The following is a 26758-nucleotide window of genomic DNA, read 5'->3' as shown; positions in this document are numbered from 1 at the left end:
AGAACCTTTTGGAGAGTGCAGAAAGATAGACATGTTTATGAAGCCTTCCAGATGGCCCTGGTTTGCCCCCACCCAGGCCCTCTTCTCAGTTCCTTGGCTATGAAGGATTAAACAAACTCAGGGCTAAGCTCACTGGACAAACCTTTGGGTTTTCAGGCAGGAGAAAGTGACCTCTCATGGGAGCTGTAGTGAAAGTTGCCTAGTGTTTGCAATTAGGAACTTGAAGAACTTGGCCTTTCGCTTGTCATGAATAGAAACGTAACCTGGCTAGTGAGCATGAGGCTTGGAAAGTGACCTGGCAGTGTGAGATTTGATAAACAGCAATTGGCATGCAACTGACCTTGTTAGCTTGGAATGTTTTGTTGATTATTTAGCGTGAACTGTAACATGTCTAGCCTAAGTCTGGTTTATCTGTGCAACAGTACTCCAAAGGAACTGACATGTTTTCTATTCAGAGATCTCAGATCTTGCAGTACTTACACGCAGATCACTTCTTCTTATTTTCTAAAGATGTATTTGTAAAAGGTTTATTACCCATCTGAAACAACAACATCAGCTAAAGCCAACCTATGCTAGTTGGCTGGTCTTAGCTTGTTTAAATTGGTCAAGCTGATTTCCTAGCCTGACTAAGCTGATTTAGCTGGTTAGTTAGCTGGTCTCCTAGTCTCACCAGTTATGACCAGTCTGATAAACCAGCTTTGCAATGACAGCAAAAAAGACAAACTTCAGTATCTGGTAAAATATATATATATATATATATATATATTTATGCATTCAACAGAGGTTTTTATTCATGCATGTATATATTGTATTTAATATTAAATTATAATCTTTTACATAAAATGGATGTTTTCATAGTCTATAGTGCTTATGATTGTTTGTGTTAGTGTGAGGTCATTAGCGAGTGCATTATCATGAAGCAGTTTCCGTGCAGCTCCATAATGATTGGCCACATTACAGCTCAAATAATTGGCTCAAAAGTTCTGTGGTCTTACGCACAGCAACAAGTATGGCAGGATGCTGTCTCTACTGGGCGAGCAACTTGCTTTGAAATAAATAAAAATGTTTACGGTTAGTTTTCTCCAGGTAATGTTCTGAAACCACCTTCTCCTCAAACTCCCAACACGTTCTCTCTCACTCACTCTGCCTCACACTTCCCCCCTCCACCACATCTCCCTGGCACATGCTGCCTCAGCAGGTATTTGTCGAGTTTTCCCAGATCTCCAGCAGACAGCTGATGTAAGCCTCAGAAACATGAGGGAATATTGTACAGGCGTGTAGCTGTCAAAGCTCAATTACTGATGGAGGGAGATTTTTGAAGTGTATCACTAGACCAGAGGCATAAACATGACAGATATCGGCAGAATTATGCTGCCTTCTTGCCATATCATAATTACCGTAATTTCAAGATGACAGCACATGACGTTCTCCTCGGACTCGGAATTATGCTTTTCTATGGCAACACTGTTAGTGCCTAAACAGAGCCTGTGGTGGTCAGGTGGTACAGCAGTCACGTGGTATAAGTCGTAGCTCTCAGAAAACTCCCAGTTCACAAGTTGGAATTCCAATATGGCGTGAACGCTTTTTAAACCCCCCCAGGCTGCTGACATGCAAGTCTTCCTGCAACTTTGGAAACATTGGCATAATGCTGTTTTTATTCTGACTGTAAGAGAAAGCTAGGAAAACTTCAGTTTGGAAAAGTCCAAATTTATGTAATGCATAAAACAAGGAAGAATTTAAATGAACAATATACAGCTGTCCAATTTCAGCATGTTTTGCATGAGCCGGAACACTTGCTTGCTTTTGCATCATGCACGGCAAAATTCATGAAGTGAATATCATTTTAATATAACCAGCTTTGCAGTGCACCCCTATTCACCCTCAAGGGGACAAACCGAGTCAATGGTAAGGAATACAAACGTGCCTGCTCCTGGAGCCCTAGGAGAGTGTGCACATTTTAAAGGTCGAGCTGGATGTTCGAGCCTCTGGATGTGGTCTTTATGAAGCTCTGAGGGCAGCTCTCATAGGAATGCTGATTTAATATCTGCGGGCATCTTTTCATTCAAGGTAGCTGAGTCTTGTTGAGCTTGCTGTGTCATTAGTGCTCTAGTGAGGTAAACCTGCACTGAGATGTGCTAAAATTGTATCCCAGCCTGCCCGTATCCATGTTGTTGAAAGAAGTGGTATTATAGTTTGATATTACTGTTGTTTCCGCTCTTCCATTTGAATGCAACACAGCGAAGTGCATTTCGAAATATAAACATTTAAAAATGCTGCAGGATGGCTGAGTTTTCTTAGAGATGTGGTATTCAGATCTGTAGTATCCAAAAAACAACAACAACAACAACAAAAAACCTTGTGTTTGGGGATGGGACTGTCTGTTTGTTCAGCCAGTTGCAGTATTGTTCTGGAAACCTGTTTGAAAACAGTCAATATTGTAACAATTCTGCTTACTGATGCTAGTAGTACAAAGGATGCCAGAGTTTGAGAACAGTTACTACAAAAACATCTACAGAATAATTAAAAGCTAGGAGATAAACTTGTTAGCTGACTGAACATAGCCCACAACCAAATGTTAATGATTTTCCACACCTGGATTCAATTTTAACAAACTTGCACAATATGTTCTGTAAAATCCCTTGACCGATGGCATGAGTTTGGGACGGAACTGTCTGTTTGGCCTAACAGTGGCAGATGTGTTCCGGAAACCTGTTTGAAAACAGTAAATTTTGTTATGGTTCTTTTATTTAATGCTAGTGGTGAAGAAATCACACCGATTGAAAAGCAAAAGGTAAATATAAATATTAAAAACGAATAAAAAATAATGGGAGAGTTTTTAATTTTTATAACAAAGACATCAACATTTGAGGACGGTTTCTGAGAAAAACTGTAAATAAAAACAAGTAAATAAACTTAGCTCAGTAAACAGCTGACGTTCACTCAAGTTATGCAAGACCACCACAACCAAATGTTGCTGATTTTCCACACTGCACAACATACTGGCACAAGGTGTTCTGTAAGCTTTCTAGAGTTCCAGAGCCACACATTGTGATTATTACTTATATATAAATACACAACCTGACTAGACATGCATTTTCATGAACATGAAAGTCAACAAGAAAGTTCAGAAACTCTCTGTCCCTGAAATTCAAACCTTAAATGTGCTCTGATTTCACTTATGCGATTTGATGTGGTAACATTAATACCCCTAGATCATGTTTGATATGAGGGAGGGCCCCAATACACATAGAGTGCACTTCCACATCTGCTAGCATTTTACTTTTCTTGGCCTGACTTCAGCCGGGTGTTCAACACTTGTATGTACGGGGTTACCGGGGTCCTACGGGGAGCTGCTCTTGGTTGGAAATCTATGGCTCTGGACTGGATTTTTTCATTTGCAGAGAGAAAGAGTGGAAGAACAAGATGCACATTTTGTTCTCTGCTGAATTTCTAGCCTATGTTGTCTGAGGCCTGAGGCTAGGCTGAAGACTGTTCCCTGCAAATGTTTGGCTGTGACTCATTTTTAAACTTCTCTTTTAATTCAGAAGAAGACACTCTTCAATCATAACTGAATGCAAAGACGAAAATAAATAAATTTAGCCATTACATTTTTGTTCTTTAAGATATCTTACAAGACCATTTAAAAGTGTGAGGTCAGTTACTTTTAATTTTTTTTTTTTTTTTTTTGGATGAAATTAATACTTTTATTCTGCAAGGATCCATTAAAATGATCAAAAGTGAAAGTAAGGACTTTTACATTGTTAGAAAAAAAGAGTATAATAGAAAAATGCTATTATTTTGAAATTTCTATTCTTCAAAGAATTCTGAAAAATGTTCCATGATTTCCACAAAAGCAACTGTGGTATTCATCATCATCATCATCATCATGTAAAAATGTTTTCTGAGCTCCAAATCAACATATTAGAATGATTTCTGAAGGATCTTGCGACACTGAAGACTGGAGTAATGGCTGCTGAAAATTAATCTTTGCCATTACAGAAAAAATTTAATTTTAAAATAGATTAAAAATAGAAAACAATTATTTCCTTTAAATTGTAATAATATTTCACAATATTACTTTGCTATTATTACAATAGTATGTCTTACTGTATATTGTTGTACTGTATCATTATGAATGTTGCATCATGCATCTGCGATCATTTTATAAGAAGCGTTATGTCTCATGAAATAAAAGACAAGTCTGACACAGAATTGAAAATCTAGCATTCACAATCTAATTTCTACCTATAAAAAGGAAGTTTTGGGATTATGTGAAAGTTTACACAAATAAATGATATTTTAAAAAAAGGAATGAGAAACGTTTAATGTTCTGTTCTGAACCCTCATGTTTAGTCAGTTGATTCAACAGACTTGTTAAATGACATGCTCATGAGTTCTTGGTCATGTAATCTCTGAGATGAATAAACGTTTGGTTGGTGGTCTGCAGTGGAGGGTCTCAAACATGAATCCAGACTTGAGTAAAACGAATATTCCTGGTTGATTTCTATCTTAGATTGATGTACCATATGTGTGGCATACTGTCAGTTACCTCAGACCATAATTTCAACGTGTCCCGCAGTGTGTATTAATGGATAGGAAACACATTTACAGTCAATATACCTGTTATGTGAATAGTCGGTGGGATCAGAATGGCACATATGTGGCCTACATTATCGACCTCTTTTCTTAATGTTTTTGAAAGAAGTTTCTTATTCTCCCCAAGGCTGCATATTTAATCAAAAATAGAGTAAAAACATTAACGTTGTGAAATATTATTACAATTTAAAATAACTCTTCTATTTGAATATATTTTAGAACATAATTTATTTCTGTAATGCTAAGCTGTATTTTCAGCATCGTTACTCCAGTCTTAAGTGTCACATGATCCTTCACAAATCATTCTGATTTGCTGCTTGAGATATATTTATGTTTTTATCAAAATTGAAAACAGTTGTACTGCTTAATATTTTTGTGATACTTTTTTCGGGATTCTTTAATGAATAGAAAAAGAAAAAACGCGTTTATTTGAAAAAGACATATTTTGTAACAATATGAATGTCTTTACTGTCACTTTTGATTAATTTGTTGCACCCTTGCTGCACAAAAATATTAATACATGTACTGCCTCCTAAACTTTTAAATGGTATTGTTATTTTATATATTATTTTTGGGTAGCATAAATCGACCTTATTGACCCATTATATATAATATGCTGCTTGAAAACAAAATAAATAAATAATACAAGAATACAAACTACTTTTGAATGGCTGTCTTTACAAAAAGATGCTTTTTTTGCTTCCTAATGGCGTTGAAACGGGATGGACTAGCAGGGGCGAACTGAGCCATGCTTACCAGCAACTATTAACATTCATTTGGATATCACAATATTTCTCTGATTACATAAATAATGGTGGTCTTGATGTGGTAAAGAGATGCCTTAAAAATGACTGGAGGAGACACATTTGTCTTTTTCGTTGTGATTAGCGAGATTAAATAAGCATGTTCCTTCTAAACATTTGCTTTGAACGTCGTCTCAGCATGACAAAGATGCTCCATTTTGCTGTGCTAAACAGAAACCATTGTGTGTTTGAAAAACATTTGGGTGGTGATGACACGAGTGTTTGTAGACATGTTCTGTTTAACAGCGGTGAGAAACAGCATAGGTATGTGCATAATGTGGCAGCGGGACTGTCAATCTTCACATTTTCTGCTTTTGATTACAAATTCAGTAAACCTGTTCATGCGCCACAACGTACACCCCTTGAACTGGTACCTTAGATAAACAAATTGCTGACAGAGGCCTCTCATTTTTTCTTACCCCTGAGGTGCAGTATTCCTAAAACATGTCGAGCGTTGCTCCGATAATGCGGCAGGATTACGGATCCATTCCAGACCTGTGAATCAGACGGAGCAGGTGGTGTGTGTAGGGCTGAAATATTTATCTTTGCTTATCGAACGTCTCGAACCTCAGCAGAGCAGCAAAGGTGTGCAGAGAGATTTGCAATGAGTCATTGTTCTAGTGAATGACTGGTGTTGTAGGGAATGGGACATGAGCTGAAATGTGATAAATTATCAGTAACGTGTAATGATTGTTAACTGGGAAGCTGGCATGTGTGTGATTTTGTTTCTTGTGCAAACACGTGGCTGTTCTCTTTATTGTTTGCACTCACTGAAAGCTCTGTGTTTTTGTTTTTTGGGTGGCATGCTGATGCTTAAAATGCTTGTGTCTTTGTTTCCTGCAGTAACTACAACGTTATCTCCGGGTTCGGGTCACGCCAGAAGATGCAACGAGTCAGAGAAGGCATACTGCGTGAATGGCGGCGACTGTTACTACATACATGGTATAAATCGGCTATCCTGCAAGTGAGTTTCTCTCCCGAGCCTTTTCCCACATGTCTATTTACACTCCTGGTGGATCACGTTGTTCTTCACCTTCTTTCTCTCTCAGTCACACTCAACCCAACTCTATTAAAATCAATGGGATTCAGCATATTTGCTATATCTTAAACTATGGGCACTTTAGGTCCTGTGCACGTTGATAATAATAAAGGGGGAGCGCTGTTCAACAGTGTATATGCATTCATCAAGGAAATTATGCTTATTTATTTTGCCATCAAATACAATTTCCACCACGTCTCAAATTATCCATTGTTTTCAACAAAAGCGCTTCCTCTAGCTAATTTCAGAGTTAGCATTTCATGAATCCTAAATAAACTCAGGGAAGAATGATTTCATACTCCTTGCATAATTTACCAAAATTACAGCTTGGATATGTTACGTAATATAAATGTTCTGTTTGTAAGCAAAATTGCTGGTTGTGGTGGAAATTACAGCACAACTGAAAGACGTAGTTTGTTTAAAACAAACGGATGTAATTTAATATTTACTTATTTATTTAGTAATTATTTCAAAATGATGGAACATTGAAAATAGAAAAAGGAGAGTTGAAATCTGTTTATTGTAATAAATATCAACCCACTGTGACATAATTATACCCATAATTAAATAAACAGCTATTCATTCAATGATTTTCTTCTACAGTTTACCTTCTTTCTGTTCTTCTAACTGAGAGATTAAGAACTGCACGCTAAGTGAAGTAAGAATCTCTAGTTCTTGGAGTTCCTTGTCTTTTTCCAGCAATGGCCAAATGGGATCCATCAAGTCACCCATCCTTTTCTACTTAAACTCTCTCTCTCTCTCTCTCTCTCTCTCTCTAACTCTGTCTTCACTCGAGTCCCTCTTGAGTCAGGGCACAGCGGGTTGACTCACTGGTGCAGATGTTGATGAGAGTGAGATGACTGTGATGTGCTTGGGAAACTGAAAAAAAACAGGCCTCTTGTCCTGCTCCGGTGGCCCATGTTTAGCGTGCTGGAGCGATGTGCATCAAACCATTGTGAAATGCCATGTCATGCTGGTTTAGTGCTGGAACAAATATTTACGAGAGTCAGAGGCCTCCCACAAGGTAAATAAGTCAGTTTGCTTACATTTCAATCACATGGAAAAAGGACACTGATTTACACAGATGCTTTTAAATCAGGGATCCTCAGGACATCTTGTTATGGGTCGAACAAAATATTTTCACCCGCATTATTAAAACAAGACCAAGGCGATTAAGTAGCTGTGAAGGGCGAGATAACAAATAAGGATGCACGTGGAAACGAGTTTGTGTTTGTGGTAGGGATGGGACGATAACCGGTTTTATTGATAACCGTGATAAAATGTGCTGAAGGTTAGTAATATCGTTTAAAAATGAATTATCATTAAAACCGTGTTTGATTATCGCGGTTTTAATAACTCACTATTAAATCATGTCCAGCCAGCAACAGTCTGACGCAAGCGCAGCGCACAATGTTTTTTTTCGAGAAGGAATGGCGAAAGTCAGTGACTTTTCTATGCTTTTCTATGCTTCTACACTTTTCATTGTAAGGAAGGAAATGCCACAGAATTTAATCTTTATTTAAATTAAGTGCATAGAGTTGCTTGTTTTATTAGTTGTTTGTTGATTATTAAATATAAAACTTGCTGAAATGTTTTCAGTGTGAGCATCAACTATTTTTGAACACTTTCATCTCGTTTCAACAAAACCGTGATCATATTGATAATCGTGATAATTTTAGTCACTATAATCGTGATATTAAATTTTCATACCGTCCCATCCCTAGTTTGTGGACTATATGGAGCTATTTATGTGATGGGGTCTTTTAGCAGTAAACCGTGAGGTGCTGGTTTTCCCCTTCTTCTTTTTTTCTTTTTTAATCAATTTCAGACCGCATGTTGCGCCATGTTATGAGTGCACCTGCTGGTATTTTCAGCCCAGCTGCACGGTGTGCACGTCTGCACGTGTGCATCCCTAGAATACTGCACAGCAAGCAAACGGCAAAGACATGGCTGCAACAGCCATTCAATAAGTTGTGTACAAATTGGAAGGAGCAATAACTCAATTGCTGCAGCTAATTCACTCTTGGGTGAGGCACAGGTCCAGAAAAGTCGGATAATGCAGTCAAGGCCGCTGGGAATTGCTGGCCCGAAGCGATCTCATTCAATATAGGCCAGACTTCCATAGGAATTACTCACCAGTCGGACAAGTCCAGCCATACAAGCTACCTCATATTTATGCCTGCCTTTTTCTTTGAAATACAAAGTTACACACACACACATAGGAAGTGAAGAAAGAAAGGACCCAGTACATAATTATTTTCTTGCTGGGATCATGGTGGGTGGGGTGGGGGGTTCGCTATTTTACGGCCTGCCAAGTAACAGCAGCTCCACATCGACACCCCTGTCATGTTTACATACGACCAGGACAGACGATAAAACTGAAGAGGAGAGAGAAATGCCAGAGGAGATTCATATCCCGCCACTGAGGGGGCCCCTGCACTGCTTTTTCAGGGCCCCCGGTACCTACTTGTGCTGAACATCAAGGGCAAGTTCTGATCTGAAGACTTGTTGAGTTTCGTGGCCATTTTACTATAATATGTGCATTTTACAATGTTCTCTTGAAAACAGTGCATATTGGTAATTAAATTATTATTATTAATAACTTAGAACTTTCTTATAATGGTTATTTTGGTCTTTTCCTGCCTCGGAGGACTTAAACTGTTCAACTCAACAATTCAAATCAATATGGCATTTTAATTTTGATATAACCCGTTGAACTGATGTTCAGTGTATTGTAGAAAAAAAAATATTAACAAATTTTAATGAATAGAAACATTTACCTGTGGAATGTTAATAATTTAAGAAAATGTTGGACTGTTAAGAAAAACATTATATGGTTTCTTTCTATGCCATGATGATAGATTAAGTAAATCATCTTATTGTATTTTACATTTTAACAAACTTTTTTTGTGACTGCATTCATCAAGCTCAACCTTTAATCCTACATGTTTTGTAAGAAAATATATATTTTTCTGTAAGTCATTGAAAATATAAGTTTATCACTCATCAAATCTTAGCTAGTCTGTTTTGCATTATAACTTTAATTTAAGTTAAACTTGCAACCCTGTTCCCCATTCTTGCATTGTTTTGTGTTTTTAATTAAATGTTATTAATTTCCTTTTTCACGTTTATTGCTAGACAGCTGCAAAAATACCAAACCTGGTATAAAATGAACAGAAAAGAAAATCGCTCATATAAAAATTTCGTTAGCCTCCTGAGTTTGACGATCAACAATTGAAGTGCCTCCTTTCATTGACCATTTGTTGAAAAAAAGTGCTTCAGGCACTTTTGCGTACTCTGTTCGTGGAAAGCGCCATTAAACTTTCCAAATATTATTGTATGAAAACAGCTGCTTTTTCATAACAGCGGTGCTTTTTCTTTAGACCAGATGCATCCTTTATTATGCAACACAATGACGATCAAGAGATCAGGTTTTATTTCCAGGAGAATGTCATTTAGGTATGACGTGTGTGTGTGTGTTGGGTCAATTCTACATCCTTTGATTTATTCGGACAGATTCACCAGCAGGATAGAAGTGATACAATGCCTTCTGGGTCAGAATGCACTCTTTCAGTCTCTCGTTTTACAGAGTTGCAGTAATCTGATCGAGGGTAACAGGGCGCAGAAGAAAGACCCTTTATACTTTTTCTCTCTCAGAGCCCTTCACATGATTTATAGCAGCTTTACCCAGTGAAACGTCACCTACAGCCTTACAGTAAAGCTTTAAAGAATAGACAGAGTAGTTAGATAACCAAAACAGATTAGCAGAATGACAAAGCATGAAGGCTCAGCAAATATAGTACAGATGCATTTTAGCTTTTTGAGGATCTGGCTGATATTTGTGTGTGTATTATTATGCCTGCGGTGCTGGTTAGAGAATGATGTGTGTTTAAAGCAGGATTAGATGTTATAACTAGCGGACTGAGGGAGCTATTTTTAGACTTCATTTTTAGTGTTTGCAGTGCTTTCTATTTCACAGTGTATTGCACTGTAAATGTAAATGGCTGTTGTTAACTTGGAACCCGATCTGTCTCTTAAAATTTGCTTCACAAATGACTTCATCTTATATTGTGGAATAAAAAAAAATGCTGAAAATTAAAATCCATCTTTTGACTACAAAGACAACCGTGTGTTTTCTTGTTGTTTCTGATCTGTGTGGCTCATTGCACTGTTGAATCTTCCAAATGTGGTTCTGGTTCATCTTCGCTACATGTGCTGCTTTGTGCGAGTATACGGTTTGGCCACCTGGAGCTGGATTCTTAGTATCTGTGTTCCTGATGGCCAGGCTTGTTTGGAATATCATGATGTTTATCTTCTTCAGGTTTACTTCTACAGCCCAGTTCTGGCAAAAATGAGCTCTTTCTGTTTCTTTCTCATCGTCTTTGTAGATTTTCATTAAACAGAGTCTATTGGCTCCTGCTGCCAGTTAGAGAGAGTGAGTGAGAGGGAGAGAGAGAGAGAGAGAGAGAGAGAGAGACAGGGAAAGAGAGGAATGAAAAATGCACGTCCAGAGCTGAGGAGGATGAGCAGGGGGTTGGGAAGGGGGGAGACTGGAGGAAACAGCATGACAGCATGTGAATGCACTTGACTAATCTACCAGTCAAAGGTTTGGATACATCACATCATCATTATTATTATTATTATTATTTATAATTAATGATGACTTCGTGGCTTGAAATTCACAAAATTCACTTTTTTTCCCCAAGTTTAAAATTTAGTTTAGGCAGCTAAAATGGGAAACCTCTAAATGAAATGAACAGAAAATGCAACTCTAATATTTAGTTCGACTTCCGGAGGTTAAATTCTTTTAGTATTGCTTTATCAATAATTACTTTATTATATGCATTTTAGAAGGCATTCTTAATAATAGATAAATAATAATAAAAATTTACATGTGTGTATATATATGTTTGCCTTTCATGATCAATTTCAGTTATATATATATATATATATATATATATATATATATATGTAGCGAATATATATATATATATATATAAAATACCTATATATATAGGTATATATATATATATATATATATATATATATATGGATCAGTAAGGAAATATAAAAGCACAAGGTGTTTTGAAAATCCTCTCAAAAGTCCAAAGTTTTGACTGGTATATGAAAGTTAGGCCACATTTCAGAAATGTCCCCACATTACCGTGGTTCTTCAAGGTAAAGAGACGAGGACAAGTCACAAACTCTGTTAATTTTACACTCTATAAACTCACCGACGGCTTAATGCGTGTGCTACATGTATTGTGTCATTCATAATGCCCCACCTTCAAAAACCAACCATAAGGGCTTTTCTTTTCTTTTACAGGGGCCTTATATGTATGCATACCCTCTATGTCCTGCATATAAACTTAATTTTCACTAAATCTTGTTAGATTTAGGCCTAAAGCAAGACTGAAGCTAGACATGCTCTCTGAAACAAAGTTTTAATATATAACACATCTTTGCTTACACATAATTGGCCTTTTTCATGGAAAACAAAATAAATCTGAGCTACGATTCACTCCTGCCTCTGGTGGTCCAACTTGGGAAGCACAGTGATATGGCGTTCAGCAGATAAGATGAACTTTCTGTTTGTCCTGGAAATTGGAGGTGGCCATTCATCAGTGATAGCTGACTAGAGCAGTTACAGAGTTAGAAGAATTAACGCTGGGAAAACATTACCCATATAGCTCATTACGCACTGATGAGCCGTAATTTGTTTATTGGAATAACATGAATAAGCATAATTGGCCAATCAAATCCATGAATGAGAGCCATGTCATAATCAGGTGACCGTAATAGCTATGTGCTGCTTATAGGCTGAGATACAGCTTCAGCTGTTTGTGTTTGCAGAAAATGTGATTGCTTCATTCCAGCCTGTATACTGTACCGACTGCATACTTTACCCCTGCTTTAAGCATAGTGGATTATGCTTAAGACACAAGAGTAAAACAACTTGCTAATGTGGTATGAAAAATAAATATCTATACACATTATACACAGCCTTTCCTGTAGCTCAGTAATTAGAGCATGGTGCCAATAACTCCAAAGCTGTTGGTTAGATTCCCAGGGAAAACAAGAACTGATATTGTGTAAATGTGTTTCTTGGATGCAATGCACTGTATGTTGCTTTGGATAAAAGCATCTGGCAAATGCATAACACTACCATTCAAATGTTTTGGGTCAGTTCTATTTATTTATTTATTTTTATTTATTTAGCAAGGATGCATTCATTTGATCAAAAGTGACTTTAAAGTCTTTTATATTGCACCCCCCCCCCCCCCTCCAAAAAAAAGTATATTTAAAATAAATGCCTTTCTGTCTTTACTTTCGGTTTATCAAAGAATCCCGGAAAAAAAAAATTAAGCAACTTTTTCCAACTCTGAGAATAATAAGGAATCTCAGGCAACAAATCAGCATATTAGAATGATTTCTGAAGGATCACGTGACACTGAAAATTGCAGAAAATTCAGCTTTGCCATCACAGGAATACATAGCATTTTAAGATATATTCAAATAGAAAACAGTTATATTAAATTGTAATAATATTTCACAGTATTAGTTCACAATTCACAGTTTTTATCATATTTTTGATCGAATAAATGCAGTCTTTTTGAGAATAAACTATGGTATATAAATTTACAAAAAAAAAACATCTTAAAATATTAGACGGTTAGTATAGTAGATATTAAAATCTTTCTTTTTTTAAAAGAATGGTTTATAGATATTTAGAAATGAAATATTATACAAACGATGGCTTGAAGAATCGAAATGGCATTCGAATGATTGTGCAGCTGTGTTTCTGACCTTGCTGTGCATAAATTCTTCTCTGTGTGTGTGTTTGATGTAAATCTGTGTGTCATCTTTTCCACGTCTCCTTCCCCCAGATGTCCGGACGGATACTTCGGCCAGCGGTGTTTGCAGACAGAGCCCCTGAAGTTAACAATGCCTGATAAAAGTATGTTGACTTGAGATGCACAGCTGCAAACAGAGGACCAGCTGTCACTGGGTTACCACTGTCGTCTCTCCCTTACCTCCTTCCGCCTCCCAAGGCTTGCTGGCTTAAGTCTGTCCTGAAATAGACACAGTGGTGCCTCCAGTGGGATCCTCTGCTTCTGCTGTACATCATTGTGCTGTTGTCCTAATGTTCTCTCTGCTTTCTTTTTTCCCCTCTCTCTCTTTCGCTTTCACCCTCTCCTCTTTCTCTTGCATCTTTTCTCTCTGCTCGACACTCTCTCCCTTTCTCTTTCTTTCTATGGTTTTGTCTCCTTCCATCAGGTGTCCAAATGACTTTACTGGTGATCGCTGTCAAACCTACGTTATGGCCAGTTTCTACCGTATGTCCATTTCTTCTTGTATGTCTCTGTCTTGTTTGCATGCTGGAACTGAAGATGTGGAATGTTGTTCCATAATGGTTAATAATCTACTTATCGGTCTAACAGAGTCAATTATTATTATTATTATTATTTTTTTTACAATTAATGAGTTTTATTTGGTCCAGTATGTCATTCACCCCCTGCATCATTGGTTAATTGATTCTACTTTACATTATCTCATAGCATGATCAGAGATGCATGTTTTCAAGTATGAATGCATGTTCTTTAATAAAGTGAACCATAACTCATATATAGTCATATTGGGAATAAACCCCCCTAATTAAATGCTGCATCATTCCTTAACATATACAACAGAAATAAAGTTACTGTCAATTTACTAACTATAAGCACATGCTATAGATTGTCCAGCTAGAAAATAAACAAAATGAATGGATAGATAATAATTATTTAAATATAAAAATGCATAATCCCAAAATGGGCACTAATAAAAAAAAGTCTTAAGGATGAACAGTTTATCAGTGCCATATAAATTTGGTTATCATTAGAATAATTTTTATTTGTGATCATCTATATATGGGCTGGTATTGGTTATTTAATTGTGCACACTCATTTTCTTAGTTTTTTTTTCATGTAAATTGTTGAATTTTTTTGGACATTTGAATAAAATATTTGATATTTTGACTCTTAAAGTTAATCTTAAACACTGATAATCTTTAGCAAATCTCAAAATGAATATCCATTACAACCAAAATATTTTTTTGTGTTTTATTAGAATTGAGTGTGTTGTGGAATTTTAATGTCAGCCATTTTATCAGTTATCAGCCTTTAATATCAATGCTAATTTCTATGATTCGACTAGTGGGGCATAGCGATAGCAACAGTAAAGTCCTGGGTTCGATTTTCAGGGAATATATGAAATGTTTAAAGCTGTATTCCTTGAATGCAAAGATGCTTTGCATAAAAGCATGTTCCAAATTCATAAATATATGTATAAATATATGGCCCTGTTTATTTTATAACTTCTAGCAATTGCATACAATACACCGTTCTGTAGTTTCACAAGTCCATGCAAATTTAAAATAAGAGCACTATGCAATGTACCAGCATTGTTTCCCTCAAACAATCCTGCCACAAATACTCTACACACCCCACAGTTCAAAAATCCACCCCTTAATTATGCTGTGAAATTAAACCGCTCCACTTCCCCGAGGTGACACATTTTAACTGTATAAGGCTACAGATTGGTGTCTCCACCGCACATGTCCATCAACTACAGAAAAACACATACATTAGAGGGAGTTACAGGAATCACTACACCTGACAGCTCATGCCTGTGAGCTATTGGCTCCTGCTTGTGTCCACATAGTGCATATAATCAGGCCTTTGTGCTCTAGACAGCATTGCTGTGCTGCCGCTGTTTACATTTTACCCTGACCTTAATCTCAACATATATTTATTAGTTAATAAAAAGACAGGAGGTAGGACACAAAAGATTGACATTAACAAAACTATCTGTGGACAGAAAGCGCACATAGTTGCATGAGAACAGAATAGATTTCCTCTCTGTATAAATGGAATAATTTATTAGTTGTTATTAAAAACACTCAAAGTGGTGCAAAACAAGAAAAATTCTATGACACTTGTGCTATAACGTGTGTCATGTTATATCATGTCAATGTCATGATTTATCGACTTGGAATTGTTACCTATATCAGGACAGTGGATCAAGTCTTTGCATGTGTGGATTGTTAGCTTTTCCACTGTCAACACTCAGGCTTCCTTTCTGTACTTTGTAGCATTGTTCATTATGGGAGGTCTGGAAATGAGCATCTGTCAACATAAGATGTTGAAACAGTGTAGGTACTGAGGCTTATACACCTTAAGGAAATGTAAATAGTATATATGTAACATAATAAGTGCGTGTAGATCGGGGGCATTGCATCTGGGTATGCAGGGTATGTGGGTGCATATGTGCCTGGGCAGATTGGGGGCCCGGTGATCTGAGAGGGAACTTTTAATTGAAACGTGGGAACGAGTTTCACCCCTTTCTCTCTCTTTTTTTTTAATTTTTTTATGAAGTTAATTTAGAAATATGTTTGTAACCTTTTATGTTCATTAAATTCAAGTTTTTTCTTTTATTTTTTTAAGTAACAACCAAGCAGCCAGCAGCAGTGAGCTGAGCATATGTTTGATCAATTTAGTCTTCTCAAATCAACATGACTTGCTTAAAATAAAATATAAAGAGTATAAAACACTTCATGCATTTCACAATATTAATTTAAAAATTTAACCTAGATAAATGTGCACTATTAGGAGCATATCCAGTCGTTTATGCGAAGAGTGGAAGCTGAAGTATGCATAATGAAGGACAAATAGGCTCTAGCACGATAACTTGCATTTTTTTTATTAATAAGATTGGAAACTTAAAATATCCTTCATTTCTGCTCATAAACGTAAGAGTAGGCCTAATAGCCACTACATCATTTGGAAGCGCAAAAGGTGTACTTTTATTTGTGTGCAAACACAATATCAACAAATGTTGTGCTTTTGTAAAATAAAGAAAACAAACAGGATGTGCTTTATGCCATCTAGGTCAGGAGAGCTTCACAAAAATGAACCGAAACTCAGCGATACTTGAACTGCTTTAAAACTAAATCATTCAAATCGGAAAAAAAAACCTCTTTCATTATGTAATTCATAAAGATGCATTTGTCTCTAAAGCCACATTTAGCGAGGAGATTGGCGAGTCAGGATAGTTAACTTCATCTTTGCCACTCTAAAAACACTAGTTTGACATAAATTTTTATGAAATTTATATTTAATTATTAAATAAATAAAAAATGTAGAGCTGTTACTGTGGAATAGATCAAAGAAAAGTAATACTGACTCACTTTTTCTTTTGTAGAACATAAAAGGAGAAATTTCGAGGAATATCCAAGCTGCTTTTTACCATACTAGCACAAACCTTATTGCATTTTTTTTATTGTATTATCTTTTTTTATGTAAAAAAAATAGAAGTATTTTTAAAAAGCAGTAGCTTATCTCTACCTGAGAATTGTTCATCTTTTCCACCTCTATCAAGCTTGTGAAATTACGTTGTCATGACAACAGTGGGAATTTCCTGCAGCTAGTATTAGTCATGTGAGCTGGCCAGAAAAGTGCTTGTAGCTCATCCATTAATTCAAATAATCAAATTATCCTGAACCCAGGTCCCTTTGTGCGAGAACATATTTTGAAAGTATTATCTACTACAGTATACCACCAGTTATGACACTCAGAGCTCCTCATTTAAAGCCGCTATGATTGCTTTCTTTATTCACAAGTATCTGAATGTACACTCAAACCAGATTGAAGATACAGGCAAGTTTGAGTATAATAATAAATTACCTTGTCTAATCATAATATTTGTGGAATAGAGCATGCTTTACTAATATACGCGTCCCAGAGTGTAAATCGCATCTTGATATTAACAATTAACATAAAAATGCACCAAAATGTTTCATGAATAATATCAGCTGTCTGTGTGCCCCACAGGTAAGACACATCAGAGATATTTCAATTGTGTAGTTTAATTACCACTGGAATGTTTATCGATTTACTTGCATTCTTGCATACTTGATGTTTTGTTTGTAGCATAACAATAATTATATCAATGATTGAGTTGAAAGAACTGCTGTAGAATAACATGAACTAAAGTGTCTAACAGTGACTTTACCCCACAATGACATTAATTCATAAAATTAAATCTACTAACCTAGCTGCTCGGTTTTAAAATCTCAAATCCTAATCCATGCAATAAATACCGAAATAATTTGGTGCTAGATGATAGTTTGATGATTTTAATCAAAATTCTTCTTTATTACTCACAATTATGATAATCTTTTATCCATTAATCCAGTTTTGTCGTCTAGAAACACGTATTTCGGACATGCTCTAACCTGCATGATCTAAACACTTACTCTTTTTCACATCATAGTATCTGCATGATGTGTCCACAGTGTGACTTTCATAATGCCCATATGTGTTTCTGTGTACGGTGGGATATCGCTCTCTTAAATCTTGTTTTTCCTCTTTCCCTGTTGTTTTGCTCTTCATTATCAACTCTTTGCACTGGCAGAATCTCTTGGGATTGAATTTATGGGTATGGACCAATCCTTCATTTCCAATTTCCAGATGGAACTGTGTAGCTCTCATTCCATTTGACACACCTCTGTAGCCTCTCTCTGATGGAATCTAAAGCAAATGAACAAATTGATTAACTAATAAATCTGTCAATCAGCCATTGCTCTGTATAGTAGCCCCTCTTTCCAAGAGTCAGCATGGGAATCATTATCTGCAGCCCTCGTCTCATCACAGTGGGATTTTAAGGCTTTGTTCAGACAAGCAGAAAGAATCAGATCTGACTCCAATCCGTTTAGGAAAAAACAACATGAAATCCGATGTTTATAAACATCCATCTGTGGTCTAAATATCTGATTAAAATCAGTGTTTGTTTGTTTTTTTTTTGTTTTTTTTTCTTGTTTTTTTGGAATGTGCTTTTTGGAATCATATCAGATTCCAGATGTTTTATTTTATTTATTTATTTCTGTCATTCGGTGACATTACTCAGATTTAACATCATACAAACTGACAAAAAACATAACAAAATCCAGACAAAACCAGCATGAATGTTATTTAATAATAAAAAAAAAAGTATATATATATATATATATATATATATATATATAAAGCTTTTTTTCCTCATTACACAGTGTCAGGACATTTCTTACTTTAAAGGTAGCCTAATATTAAAGTTAATATTAAAATTTGTTTTAATTCAGAAATTAAAAAGATGCTTAGAAAAGTGACTTTTAGTCAAGTCATTGTATTAATGAACTGCATTATATAGTTTTTAATAAATTAATTTCTTCCAGCAAAAATAATGCATTTTATTGACCTTTAAAAGGTATATAAAAATGTCCCTTTTGGGTCCATTATGTGCCCTCAATGTACTATTTTACCAATAGCATAAGCATATTTTTAACCAAAAATCCATACTGCATCATCTGTAACAAACAATGCACAAATACCATAAATTCTCTTCACTATTTGAACAAACAACTTTTCAGTTTTGACAACTAAATTGTATTTGCGTGCAGTGTTAACAAAGCCTAGGACGTTTCCTTCTTCTCACTGTTTTTAAAATTAACCATAAATGTTCTCGCGACCCAAGAAATGTTGCCAAAAACAGTTTTACTGTGAGCATTTAACAATGTGCGTAGTTAGATAAAGTTTCACGTAAGACTTTTGACAACCATATATTTTGTTGAATTGGTTGGAATGACATAAAGAGTCGGCTATTGAGTCGGTTTTTTGTCATCAACACGAAGATGTACACAGATTTCTTCAAGTGTATGCAGATAGTCACAGGCTCTTAAGGAGTTAGCATTATGCGGGGGTGATTTGTGTAAACCGCCATCAGTTTTACACACCAACCTGGTATTTACTGAATGGTAAACATAACAAGTGTGTAGCTTCAAATGAATTTATGTGCATTTGAGTAGTACTAACATTTAATCTAATTATGTTATACCTGGAAAGCCTTGGATCATGTTGGATCAATGTGTTCACTTTCCCTTGCACACGCACTTTCAGGATTTTGCTTTTTTTTTTTTTAAATCAGTATTAATTTTTTCATATTAAGACTTCCAGAGAATTATATATATATATATATATATATATATATATATATATATATATATATATAGATTTATTTATTTTATATTTTTAAAATAGTGTAATATATTTTTATTAACTAATTTTTTATGATTATTTTTGAAAACAAACTAAATTGTAAAATGTTGTCATTTTAGATAAGGGTAACTACTAAAGGTGTATATATATATATAAACATATATATAAAACAAAAAAACTGCTTAAAACAATAGTTTTTTTTATTTTTTATTTTTTACTAGAAAACAACAAAAGTACTGAATAAATCATTTTTACAGTTTAACTTCTGACATCATGGATTGTACAGCTATATTTTCAAAGCGTTTACATAAAATCTGATCATGACCAGCTGTAACTTTTCCAGATGGACTTTTATTGTACAGCTGATCATGGTGCTTTGACTTTCAAGGCAGTATGGACGAGTGCTGCGGATAAGAGTTCCCTTTTGTTTCCCCAAACAAAATACTTCCTTTTCTTTAATTTTCCTTCTTCCATCTGCCTATTTTTGTGTTGTCTTTGCTTAATTATTTTCTATCCTTGCACGCTACTTTGCCATTCTTCTGCTTCACCAATGCGATTTGTGCAGCTGATAATGATTTAAATTGAAAGCAGTCTCTCTTTTCTTTCCTGTTCTTACTTTTACTGTGCTTGACCAAAGTGAATCCTAGTGCCCTAGCATGCCAAACTGCATTAGTACCATAATTAGGTTGTTTATATGACCTCTCCCAATTGTCTGTTCTTTGTTTACAAAAACAGCCTCTGTTTTCCCTTGAAAGTGGTCCATTTTACGGTACGTGTAAACTAGGGTCTCTATGAAGTCACGCTGTGTGCTTAAAGCACATAATCAGCTCCGTTCCTACCAACACAGACGAGGCCCTTCAGAAATAATGTTCTCCTCCTTGCTCTACACTACCGAGCAAACAACAGCTGAATTGTTTAATTATTGATTATTAAATATTTCTACCCTAACTAGCCACCATCGCTCTCAGACATACATTCTGTGTGACCAAACCAAGGCCCACTTCCAAGGAAAAGGCAGAAGGCTGGATGTAGTCTATGGTTTGAGTTATTTAAATATGTGTATATATATGTATATATATATATATTAGCACAAGCTAATCAATTATACCACAAATGCTGTCAAATGAGCTCAGTCTGATAACTTATGAATACATTAATAAACTATAACAGACTGAGCCAAACAAAGACGCTGATGATTGTTTCTCCAATGCAATCCCTTTTTAAACCAATTTGTCTCGAACATCCATCCATATTTCAATTGTCCCCTTGATATGCTGTAGAGCTTGTAAATTGAGCTGAATTGCGACGCCCCCCAGTGGAGGGAGGCATCCATGGAGTGAGAGTTTAGGACCAGATTGAGTTGTAAATGAGTCTGGTAATTGTTGTGTGTGGTGATGTGCAGAGGCAGAGGAGCTCTATCAGAAGAGAGTCCTGACAATCACCGGCATCTGTGTGGCTCTTTTGGTGGTGGGCATAGTCTGCGTGGTGGCCTACTGCAAAACCAAGTAAGTATGAGGCACAACGGCAGCAATATTAATTAGAATTGTAAACACATTACTGTAATAACATTTAATGGTGCCCTTTGTGAATTTTTCGACCGGCCTCAATTGTATGACAAATTTCCATGAAAACTGAAATCACATATTATGGAAGTTAATTAGAAGTATCAACTTTTAAAAGTGCACTACTGTTTAAAATGTTTGGGTTTTTGAAAGAATCTCTTATATTTATAAAGAAATATTGTGAAATAGTATTACAATTCAAAATAACTGTTGTCTATTTAAATATATTTTAAAATGTGATTTAATTCCTGTAATAGCAAGGCTGAATTTACAGCAGCCATTACTCCAGAATGATATCCTTCTAATATGCTGCTGCTGATGATGATTTCTTATTATTATCAATGTTGAAAACAGTTGTGCTAGTTAATGTTTTTGTGGGAAAGTCTTGTTCTTTGATTAACACAAATTTCAAAAGAACATTTTATATTTGATATAGAAATCTTTTGTAACATTGTAAATGTCTGCACTATAAGTACTGATTCATTTAATGGATCTTAATAAAAGTATTATTATTATTATTTTTTAAATCTTAGACCTCCAACTTCTGAACAATAGTGTATGAAATCCAAATTAATAAGGTACATTTGGTACATTTTAAAGCTACTTTTGCTTTGGGATTCATTTGGAATCGAGTAAATGTGTTTTAAACTTTTTTTTTATATAAATTTTGCTTGGAAAGTTTTTGAGTGTGTTTGAACTTTTGCTTCTTAAAATAAGGTATAAAAATAAATGACACCACATAATAAAACATCAATCCAAGTGGTATATTTTTCTAAGAAAGACAGCACTTATCAAGCAAAAAACAATCAAAGCAAATACAGAGAACTATGGTTTAGCATCATGTTTTCTCAGATGCAGCCAATTAACATTTTTAAGTGTGGCTTAAGTGTCTGAATATTTTAGAATCATACAGAAAATAACGAAATGGGATATTGAAAAATGAGTTAGCAGCAACATAGAGCAGTAGCAAGACTTCTTTTAAATGTGATGTGATGATTGTGACTCTGGGCCAGTGTCTGAGAGAGTGACACTGCCTCACTGTAGCCTCCCCCCCAGGAAACAGAGGAAGAAGATGCACAATCATCTGAGGCAGAACATTTATGTGGATCATCCCAACCGCAACCTGGCCAATGGACCCAATCACCCAGGCCCTGGTCCTGAGGAGATACCCATGGTAGATGTACGTCACTCCTCTTGATAAAATGGCTTTGCTTGTGATGTAATATCATCTGTCTGTAACTCAAGGCCTCTTTTGTTCTCTGCAGTATATTTCCAAAAATGTTCCGGCGACTGAGAGAGTCATTGGACACAGAGCAGAGGCACCTTTTCCTGGCAGCCGGCAGTCTTCCAGATCCCACAACTCCTCCACCCGGGCTCATTCCTCCACTCACAGGTACATTCCTGACAGCGTGGCATGTTTGACCACAAATGAGCAGAGGATTTGTGTGTGTAGACTCCAGAAGAACTAGGGGTCGTGCTCCAGTTGCCCCCAACCTGAGTCATACGTCTGTTTTATCTCATTCAGCATTCTTTCACTGTCCCATTGGAATCTTAGTCAGGTGGCCATAATTCATCCCTTTTAGAATCAAGCAACAGGTGTGAGTGAGTGAGTGAGTGAGTCAGTGAGTCAGTGAAACTCAGAGGTTATACAACATGATCACCTCTCAGACCTCCGACTTCACGCTTTTCACTCAAACTGATTCTTTTACACATATGTGTTAAACCAGTGGTTCTTGGTTTCTGGCATGACTCTTTTGTAACAAGAACAACCTTTGTACAACTTTACACTTCCACTGTAATCAACCAACTGCATTGTTGGCGAATTTTGTTAGAATGTTTGTACTTGTTGAATAATGGGGAACTGTTTGACAGATTGCGATACGTCATAAAGCAATTTAGAAGTGAAGCTATGGTTTTATGAAAATAAATATATTTTTTGTGGTATATATATAAAAAAAAAACACAAAAAAGAATCTACATTTTGATAGTTTGGTAGTTGTTGTGAATAATGAATTAAATGTAAAAGGAAAGAAATAAAAATGAAAATTTATTGTCAGCAGACCTACATTATCTATGGCAAAGTTTGTGTATACAATATAAATAATGCATATAAATAAATAAATTAAAAGCTACATTTAATGATTTGTTCACCCAGAAATCAAACTTTTGCCATTTATTCACCCTCATGCAGTGGTTTTATTGTTACCAAGAAATAAAACTATTTAAAAAAGATAAACCTTTTTTATATATAAAATATAAATATTAGATGAAAAACTTGAACTATTAAAAAATTTGAAATGCTGCCTTGACAACTACCTGATATTAAAATGTAAGTATTAAAAGTATGTTATAAAATGTTATAAAAATGAATACTTTTTAGAAATATATTTTAAAAACAAATAAAAATGACAAGCACAAATCAATGACTAAGGGCCAAAAAAAAAAAAAAAAAAAAACCTTCCAAAAAAGCACTAATGGCAGTGGAAATTTCTGCGGGTGATTTACTGACAATAATTCATTTTAATACTCTCCTCCCATAAATTTTGCATCTGAAAGGGAAACTCCTACAAATGCATATTTAATAAAATCAGGTGCAAAAATAACTGTCCAAGCCTTTTCAGCTCTATTTCTTAACTTTGTGTCTTTAGTCAATCCTGACAGTACTATTTTAGCGGCAAAAGATGGTTTGCGCTAGCGCAAGCTGTTAGTAAATCTGACACTATAAGTGTAATTAAAATTATCAAATTAACAATTATTATAGTTTATAAATAGCCCTAAAATAACACTGGCCTTATGTCGGTATAAATCTGTATTTTTATCTGTGGATGACAAACAGAGATGGATAAAACTTGAGAGGTTTGTGACCAACTGTCCAGTTTAAAAAATCACATAAAAGTACATGACTCCATGTGCTCTATATTCTTGTGAAATCATAGTCTTGTGAAACCAAAGGAAATGAAAGAAATCTAAGATCTTGGGAAGCTTCCCATCCCCCTACAATTTGAGAACCACTGGATTAAGCATCTTGTGCACTTTTTCTGTCCTGCTTTCTTTCTTTCTTTCTTTCTTTCTTTCTTTCTTTCTTTCTTTCTTTCTTTCTTTCTTTCTTTCTTTCTCAGACATGAAGGGAGAACGTGGAGTCTGGAGCGAACAGACAGCGTCCTCTCCGACTGTCCTTCCGGCATGATGTCGTCCTCAGTGGGGACCAGTAAATGCAACAGTCCTGCGTGCATGGAGGCGCGGGCCAGGCGTGCCGCACACTGTGGCTTTACTGAGCCCCACCAGTCGGCCCTGCAGTATGGTGACTCTTTCGACTCGCTTGGGGACTCTCCGCATAGTGACAGGTGCGCAGGAGCGCCCTCTATCCGCAGCTATGGCACTGAGAACCATTTTAGTGTGTGCTGTAAGACTCCTCTGCGTTTCAGTGCAAGGTCTCCTTTACTCCTGGGGACTGGCATGGGTGGCGTGAAAGATTCAATAGCAAATATTCACAGCATGTACCATCAGGATTCAAATTAATGTCTAATTAAAACTTGAACCCCACAATTCAACAGCCACCAGTTCTGTCTGTGTGTGTGTGTGTGCGCATTTTACATGTGTTTCGTCAGCAGCTAGCATAAGAAATAAGAAACTTGACCTCTCAAAAATCATTGTATAAATTGCACACTGCATACTATGAAGAATATAACAGTAAAATTCGTTGCACAAATCGTGCAGATGCTCTGGCCCAGCTGAGAGTGTCAGAGAGGGAGTCGGGGTCAAGCAAAGCTTCTCTGCTCCAGATACACAGTATTTCAAGGAAGAGAAATTCTAGCCCACGGCCAGCTATATTTACAGTTATCGCTCGCCTGCGAAACACCCACACCACCATGCAAAGGCCAAAACAGGAGAATTTATACCGTGAGGGGTTCATTAAGTCAACAAGAGCCGAACAACATGTTATCTCAGGGGTGAAACAGGTCTCTGGTGTTCTGTTCTGCACTATTTCCCTCTCTACCTTCTCTCCTGCTCTGTTGTGCATATTGCTGTTAGCCCTCAGGCCCTACAAATCTGTGACAGCGTAGCTGGTGTTAATTTATCTGCTCCAGTTTGACTGTGGCCTCCTCTCTTAGTGCCGCTCACTTTAACTCACACAGCACAGGCCAAAGGAACAATCACAGATAGTGAGATTTTTGTGTGTGTGCGTGTGTGTGTGTGTCAAAGGCATAAAAAAAAATTAACCACATATATGATTAAGTGTAGCATGATGTCATCCATCTGATGGCGTGCTGCAGTAACAATGCTAAGCCTAGACTGGGAGGTTAGACCTGGCCTCATTTGTTCCAGTAGTGTGTATGTCTGCTGTCATTTGCTATTGAGCTTTCAGCCGCCATGTCTTATTGTGCATACTATCATTTTTCTAGTGTCATAGCAAGGTGGGCGTAAATTGATATAGTACTGCTAAAGTACAAGGCAGGATCACTGCATATGGGCAGCAAACACAGAACAGGGATCCCACACCTTTAGACCAGTGGATTTTCACTAATTGTCCATGATGCAGTAAGGATTTTAACATCATTTTAGAGAGGTTGCACTCAAAAAGCAATTTCTAGTCAGCAGTTGAGTATAATGCCGCGTTCCAGGCAACCCGTAACCCGTGTTTTTCCAACCTTATAAATCGTAAAAGTGCACTGGAACAGTAGTCAAACCCGTAGCTTCCCACCCGTGAACTCATACTAGATCGATGTACTCCCAGTTACGAACTCTGATGTCACATATCCCGCAAAACAACAATGGCAGCACCTACGAATAATACTGCAAATGGATGCAGTGTTCATGCAAGTGAAACATTAAAAAAAAAACGATTTAAGGACAATATAACAATTTAATAATCTAGTTACAATTCCTTGCGCCCAGGAAGTTTGGCGTGACTTGCCTGGAATGGTACAAAGTCGTGAGTCGTGGTTTGAAGTCGTGACTTACCGGCTCAAAAACCTGCCTGGAACGCAGCATAACTGGAAATAAAAAATGTATTTACAACAGAAACTTTTTAAAGACTGATGGAATTTTGAATGACCTTTCCAGGGTTAAAAAAACACAGGTTAAAAATTCCTGGTTCTCCATGACTGAACTTGAGGAAGATGTTCTCAACCTTGAGGTCGCTCATGTGTGGTCAGAAGCATAAGATATACTGTAATATATTTACTTATGATAGTTAATTTATATAGTGCAGCATGTTTAATAGTTAGACATATTTATTTAAAACGCAGCTGATTCTGTGCTTAAATATAACTTTTTTTATTACTATGTCAAAATGTATAAGTGACATGAAGCCAACTATGTTGTCCCATACTCTGAATTTGTGCTCTGCATTCAAACCCATTCAAGTGCACATCTAAAGCAGTGGGCATCCATTTTTGCTTTGGTGTTCAGTGCCAAAGGGTCTGCTCAAGGGTCTCACTTCAGTTGTGGTATTGAAGGCACTGGTCAATCACTGCAAACACAACTCCTGGCAGAACCGAGACTCGAACCCGTGGGTTACAAGTCCAAATCTCTAAACATTAGGCCAGGACTGCCTCAGTATTTATTATTGTGTACATTACCATTACCATTCAAATGTTTTTGTGTGTATTTTTTGTTTCAAGAAATTCATATTTTTATTCAGCTACAATTAAATTGATGAAAAGTGACAGTAAAGACTTAAAAAAA

At 36.2% G+C, this 26758-nt stretch overlaps 1 protein-coding gene across 13 annotated transcripts in view; it reads left to right on the top strand.

Annotated features, from left to right (window-relative positions):
- The window catches only part of LOC132130019 (pro-neuregulin-2, membrane-bound isoform-like), an 88948-nt gene that overhangs the window by 58313 nt on the left and 3877 nt on the right, over positions 1 to 26758 (top strand). For 4 of the 13 annotated variants that reach the window (XM_059541584.1, XM_059541596.1, XM_059541595.1 and 1 more), the window contains 7 exons: positions 6243 to 6363; positions 13717 to 13775; positions 17893 to 17916; positions 20911 to 21013; positions 22115 to 22250; positions 22336 to 22463; positions 24190 to 24414. In XM_059541584.1, coding sequence (XP_059397567.1) covers positions 6243 to 6363; positions 13717 to 13775; positions 17893 to 17916; positions 20911 to 21013; positions 22115 to 22250; positions 22336 to 22463; positions 24190 to 24414 — 796 coding nt within the window. Of the gene's footprint in view, positions 1 to 6242; positions 6364 to 13325; positions 13397 to 13716; positions 13776 to 17892; positions 17917 to 20910; positions 21014 to 22114; positions 22251 to 22335; positions 22464 to 24189; positions 24415 to 26758 lie in introns of all 13 variants that reach the window. The other 9 variants (XM_059541586.1, XM_059541592.1, XM_059541585.1 and 6 more) reach the window with 8 other exon arrangements.

Source organism: Carassius carassius, chromosome 47 (genome assembly GCF_963082965.1).
Source record: "Carassius carassius chromosome 47, fCarCar2.1, whole genome shotgun sequence".
Classification (NCBI taxonomy): domain Eukaryota; kingdom Metazoa; phylum Chordata; class Actinopteri; order Cypriniformes; family Cyprinidae; genus Carassius; species Carassius carassius.
Note: the sequence above shows the minus strand (reverse complement) of the source record. Positions and strands in the feature narration are given on the sequence as shown.